A 6,789-nucleotide genomic window follows, 5' to 3' on the forward strand; every position below is an offset into this window, starting at 1 on the left:
TAGTAGAGGATTGCAAATTCGATCATCAATAGGAGGAGAGGACCTCGGCCCTGTGAAGGTTCTGTGGCAAAGTGAAGGGGAATGCCAGGGCCAAGAAGTGGGAGAAGGTGGGGTGGCAGGCTTGGGGAAGGGGGAGGCAAAAGGAGTTTGTTCTTGTTGTTTTTGTTTGTTTGTTTCTTTGTTTTTTGGAGGGGAAACTGGGAAAGGAGAAATTTACATGTAAATAATGAAAATATCTTATAAAAAAATGAAAAAAAATGTTCAACATCCTGAGTCATCAGGAAATACAGATCAAAATGACCCTGAGATTTCACCTTACATCAATCAGAATGGCTAAGATCAAAAACTCAAGTGACAGCACATGCTGTCCCAGATGTGGAGAAAGGTGAACACTCGTGTAAACCTGTACAACTGCTCTGGAAATCAATTTTATGGTTCCTTAAAAAATTGGAAATAGTTCACCTGAAGACCCAGCTATACACCACTCCTGGGGACCTACCCAAAAAAGATGTTCTACCATACTACAAGGACACATGCCTCACTATGTTCATAGCAGCTTTATTCATAATAATCAGAGGCTGGAAGCAGCGCAAATATCTTTCAACTGAAGAATGAACACAGAAAATATGGTTCATCTACACAATGGAATACTGTTCACCTATAAAAAATTGGGACATCATGTGTTTGGCAGGCTACTTCATGGAACTAGAAAATATCCTCCTGAGTGAGGTAACTCAGACCCAAAAGGACATGCATAGTATGTACTTACTGATAAATGATTAGTAGCCAAAAACTACAGAATACCCATGATACAACACATACACCCTAAAAAGTAAAACAAGAAGGAAAGCCAAAAGTGAAAATGCTTTAATCCAACTGAGAAGAGGGAAGAAAATAAAATAAAGAAAATATCTAATAAAAAAGAATAATAGAAATAGAATAATGAGAAAATATCAGAATCAAGACCCAAAAATAGTTTTCAATAGTGTCATAAAAGAAAATTATCATAACTTAAAGGAGTTCAGAAGACCGAATACATCAGAACATAAAAGAAAGTCCCTTTACCATATAACTATCAAGACACTGAACTTACTGAACAAAGAAAAATAGTAAAATCTACAGGGGAAAAATGACAAATAACATATAACAGAAGACTTATTAGGTTTACCCCCAACTTCTCAATTTAAATGCTATAAGCCAAAAGGTCTGAACAAAGGTGCTGCAGACTCTAAGAGAACGCAGATGCCACCCAAGACCCTGAAAATGTTTCAATAAGCATATATGGAAAACACTAGGTATTTTATGGCAATCAAATATAAATAACATTATCCACAAATCCAGGCATGTAGAAGGTACATGAAGGAAAATTCCAACACAAGAAAATTAACTACACCAATGAAAACAGAAAAATAAACACTCTTTCTCCAGCAAAATCAAATGAACAGAAACACAAACACACACTACTCTACACCACCAACAAAATAACATGAACTCACAATCATCATTCACTGATATTTTTCAACATCAATGGATTCTATTTCCCTATAAGACACAGGCTAACAGAGTAGATGTGAAACCACAATCCATCCTGCTACTGCACACAAGTAAACCTCAACAGTAAAGAGATCGACATGACCTCAAAGGTAAGGATTGAGAAACTAAATACCAAACAAAGAACATAATTGCACATTGGCCATTCTAATGTCTGCAATAATAGGCTTCAAACCAAAATTAAGCAAAAGAGACAGGGAAGGACACTTCATACCCATCATAGGAAAAATCCACCAAAATGACATGTTGGTTCTTAACATCTATGCCCCAAATGTATGGGCAACAATCTTTGTAAAACAGAAACATCACTAAAGATAAAAATCACACATCAACACTGACACCTTAAGAGTAGGAGATTTCAAAACACCACTCTCATCAACAGACATTGCATACAGAGAAAAACTTAACAGAAAAAAAAACTGGAGATAACAGTTATTATAATCCAAAAGGATCTAAAACATAATCATAGAACATTTCACCAAAACACCAAAAACTAAACCTGCTCACCTCAAGGAACTTATCTCCAAGATTGGCCACATAATCTGAATGTAAGTAAGTCTTAACAGATATGAGAAAACTTAAGTACCCTTGTCATCTTATGAGACCACCATGGGTTAAAGCTAGGTTTTAACTATCAACAGAAAATTTACAGACTCATAAAAATTGAACAACTCTCAACTAATTGACTACTGCAACAAGACAGAAATAAGAATCAAATTAAAGATATCCTAGAATTTAATGAAAATGAAGCTACAACATATGAAAAATTATACAACACTATGAAAGCATTACTAAGTGGAAATTTCTTAATACTAAGGGCTTAAATAAAACAGAGAGATCTCATACAAGCAATTTAACAGCAGTTAGAACAAAATCTAGAACAAAAGAAACATACCCAAGAAGTTCATTGGAAAAAATAATCAAAGAGGGAACTAAAATCGATAAAATAGAAACAAAGAAAATAATTTTTAAAAACTCAATGAAACAAAAAGTTGTTTGAGATATCAGCAAAATAGACTATAGTCCATGCAATCCACAATATAAACTAAAAAAATAATCACCTCATGCTAAAAAAAAGTATTTTACAAAATTTAACACTGTTTTGAAAAATGTTTTACAACAATTATGGAAACAAGGGACATAATTAAAGATAATAAAGGCAAATTAAACTAATCCTATAGCGAACATCATGTTAAGTGGAGAGAATCACAAAGCAATTCCAGTAAAATCAGGAACAAGACAACACTTCTCACTTTCATCATATTTATGCAGTATCAAATTTGGAATTTTAGCTTGAGCAATAAGACAATAAATAAATCAAGGAAAATTAATGGAAAGAAAGAAGTCAAAGTATCTCTATTTGCAGATGATATGATAGTGTATATAAAAATTCAGTCAGGGAATCCTTGGCAAAACATGAAAATACTTGATGCAGCCTCTCTACACTAATCTCATGCCAGCAGTGTGGATTCTCTTTTCATGTCAAATCAGCAGACACGGTACAATGACAACATTCAACATAAGGAGATCCGTGAGGAGAAAGGAAACTAAAATCAGTCTCTCTTACCTTACATCTCAGTGAACTGGAGTCTAATATACGAAATACATACAATGTACATTCTACAATGAATGCATTTGAAAATATTAAAATAATGATTTTAAGAAGAGAAATTTTTCTGTAGTTTATAAAGTTACAGAGGGGAAAACATGATAGCTTTCTTATTCATGACATTTATGCAGGAAATAGAGAAGCTAATGATTTACCTAAAATCAATGAGATTTTTATAAAAATCTTCCTCTATAGGTCCCTGAAATGTGAAAAGACTAAAGTTACAGTCAGTCCACATATCTCCATCATCATCTGCATTGTGCTTTATTCTCCAAAAGCAGTTAATTTCTGTCGAACTGCACAAGATGAGAGAAAACTTCAGAAGCAATAAGGAAATAATGAGAGCACACTGCTTCCTCATGTCTTCCAGTGTCTAAGACTGAGCAGAGGTGAAAACAGTTTCTCATGCAGACAAACATAACACACACACACCTATGTGCCTCTTTTATGACTGTAATTGATGGGGTGTAGCGGGTACATTTATATCCCCTAGTTCCCTTATGCAAAGGTTGTGCCATGCTCCCTAGATACATCTGAAATAGTCTGGCCTCAGGATCTGGATCTAAAGTCTGCAACATTTTTCAACACAGGTAAGAAAACATGTTTTGAGGGCCATGTACTTCAGCCCCTGGTGCCACGATTTCTTTCATATCCATTGCATAAATTCCCCAAAGACAATAGTCTCTTAAGCAACTTTGGTCCTCAGCCTGTGTCAACATCCATTTGCCTGAATGCCATTGTCAATGATTCCAGTAGATTTCCTTAGAGCTTCCACAGTAAGATGAGAGGTGAGGTCACCATGAAATTTCCAGAAAATTTATGAATTATAGTGACTCAGCACTCACCCAGCCCAGTACCCATACTGATGCAGATATTCACAATCAAACTGAGTTCAGAAAGCATGGTCTTTCTGTCTGTCATTCAGTTCCTATGTTTAGTGTCTTCTAATGAAATATTTTTTTATCCAGAACTGAGATCTCCTCTAGACTTGTTTCTGTTGCTGGGTAATAGCTAGGTGTCATATCTAATTTCCATACTCAATCTCTTCTTTTTAAAAAACTTTGACTAAGTCTCAGGATGAGATTTTTATCTCAATTATTAAGATTTCTTGGGTTTGTACATGCTCAACCTCTCCTGCTTCATGCCCATTCTTCCTGTGGGACAGTCCACATGCCATACATTCCGGCAGAGATATAATTTAAAGATTAATTCATTTTTTTCTTAATACGAAAAGTGACAATTTTTACCTCAAGTTAAGAATGGAAATAGTTAAATTGAGAGTCTTCATTGACCCCTTTTTACTAATTGTGGTATAATTTATGTTACAAAATAGTGCATAAATATTTCCCTCTGTCATTGCTTTGAGAGTAGGTATGGGCTGGGTTGGTAAGAAGATGGCTAGGTAAGTGATAACAAATAGCCAATGGTGTGTCAGTTGCTAAGATAAACAGCCATTGGCTTGAGAACATCTTTTTCTGAAGGTAGCCACGGGAGTACCAGCAGTAGCCTGTTGGCCAAGCGACACTTTTTCTTCACTTTTTCTTTTGTTCAATAACTTGAAGCTCATCGGAAACTGAGCACAACTGTGTAACTCAATCGTTATTATTAACAATGGTATTTGTGAGATGTTTTCAATTAAAAGTCAGTTTGTAAAGCAAAAAGAAAAAAAAACTTTGGCTATAAAAAGAATCTGTTTGGTTAGCATGTAGAAAACACTCTGAATGAGTGTGAATTGACACTACTTCACTAGAATAACTTCATCAACAGTAAACCTACATATAGCTGATCTATGTACTCATTTGTCTGGAACTATTGATGATACAAAAGTGGGAGAAAGGAGAGCAGTTGTCCCAATTACACGTCAACAACAGGATCACTGGCTGTTTGTTCATAGGGCATACTTTAAGGAAATGTCATTAGTGGTGTGCTGCTATAAGACAGTGACCACATGTCTGCCCTGGCTCGGTTCTCCCTCGGGCGGAACCTGCTCGCCACGAGGGACTCTGGGAAGAGGCAGGGAACAATATGGCAGATGGTGAGGAGCCGGAGAAGAAAGGAAGGAGAATAGAGGAGCTGCTGGCTGAGAAAATGGCTGTTGGTGGTGGGTGTGGGGACACTGGAGACTGGGAAGATCGCTGGAACCATGTAAAGAAGTTCCTCGAGCGGTCTGGACCCTTCACACACCCCGATTTCGACTCAAACGCTGAATCACTCAAGTTCTTGTTAGATACATGTAAAGTTCTAGTCATTGGAGTTGGTGGCTTAGGATGTGAGCTTCTGAAAAATCTGGCATTGTCTGGTTTTAGACAGATTCATGTAATAGACATGGACATTATAGATGTTTCCAATTTAAATAGATAGTTTTTATTTAGGCCTAAAGATGTTGGAAGACCCAAGGCTGAAGTTGCTGCAGAATTCCTAAATGACAGAGTTCCTAACTGCAATGTGGTCCCACATTTCAACAAGATTCAAGATTTTGATGACACTTTCTACCGACAATTTCGTATTATTGTGTGTGGCCTGGACTCTATCATAGCCAGAAGATGGATCAATGGAATGCTGATATCTCTTCTAAATTATGAAGATGGTGTGTTGGATTCAAGCTCCATTGTACCTTTGATAGATGGGGAGACAGAAGGCTTTAAAGGAAATGCCTGAGTGATTTTGCCTGGAATGAGTGCTTGTATTGAGTGTACTCTGGAACTTTACCCACCACAGATCAATTTCCCCATGTGTACCATTGCATCTATGCCCAGGCTCCCAGAACACTGTATTGAGTATGTGAGGATGTTGCAGTGGCCTAAAGAGCAGCCTTTTGGAGATGGGGTTCCATTGGATGGAGACGACCCTGAACATATTCAGTGGATTTTCCAAAAGTCCGTAGAAAGAGCATCACAGTATAATATTAGAGGTGTTACCTACAGACTCACTCAAGGGGTAGTAAAATGAATCATTCCTGCAATAGCTTCTACAAATACAGTCATTGCAGCTGTGTGTGCCACTGAAGTTTTCAAGATAGTTACAAGTGCATACATACCCCTTAATAATTACCTGGTATTCAATGATGTAGATGGACTATACACTTACACATTTGAAGCAGAGATAAAGGAAAACTGTCCTGCATGGAGCCAACTTCCTCAAAACATTCAATTTTCCCCATCAGCTAAACTACAAGAGGTTTTAGACTATCTAACCAATAGTGCTTCTCTGCAAATGAAGTCTCCAGCTATCACAGCCACATTAGAGGAGAAAAACAAGACACTTTGCTTACAGTCAGTAACATCTATTGAAGAATGAACAAGGCCCAATCTTTCCAAAACATTAAAAGAACTGGGACTAGTTGATGGACAAGAACTGGCTGTTGCTGACATCACTACACCACAGACTGCACTTTTCAAACTTCATTTTACTTAAGGAAAAAAATCTACATATAATAGAAAATTCATAGAAATAACATACTTTATAAATGGTATGGAACTGAAGAGCCGGGAAGATGAGGCAGTAGGGAACACCCAAGAAAGGAAATTTCATTGGTGTCATTTTTAGCTTTAGGGTAGATGGAATTTGACTTTTATATATATACATATATATATATATATATATATAAATGAATGATTCTTTTTTAACTT

General features: G+C 36.5%; 1 protein-coding gene and 1 pseudogene across 4 annotated transcripts in view; one reads left to right on the forward strand and one right to left on the reverse strand.

The window, feature by feature from the left end:
• Positions 1-3,521, reverse strand: part of LOC116076290 (vomeronasal type-2 receptor 116-like) — a 57,240-nt gene extending 53,719 nt beyond the window's left edge. For all 4 annotated transcript variants that reach the window (XM_031349999.1, XM_031349998.1, XM_031350000.1 and 1 more), the window contains exon 1: positions 3,316-3,521. In XM_031349999.1, coding sequence (XP_031205859.1) covers positions 3,316-3,521 — 206 coding nt within the window. The remainder of the gene's footprint in view (positions 1-3,315) is intronic.
• A 1,664-nt stretch (positions 3,522-5,185) lies between these two features.
• LOC116076296 lies at positions 5,186-6,574 on the forward strand (annotated as a pseudogene).
• The last annotated feature ends 215 nt before the right edge of the window (positions 6,575-6,789 follow it).

The sequence above is a fragment of the Mastomys coucha genome, unplaced genomic scaffold, assembly GCF_008632895.1.
Source record: "Mastomys coucha isolate ucsf_1 unplaced genomic scaffold, UCSF_Mcou_1 pScaffold4, whole genome shotgun sequence".
NCBI lineage: Eukaryota > Metazoa > Chordata > Mammalia > Rodentia > Muridae > Mastomys > Mastomys coucha.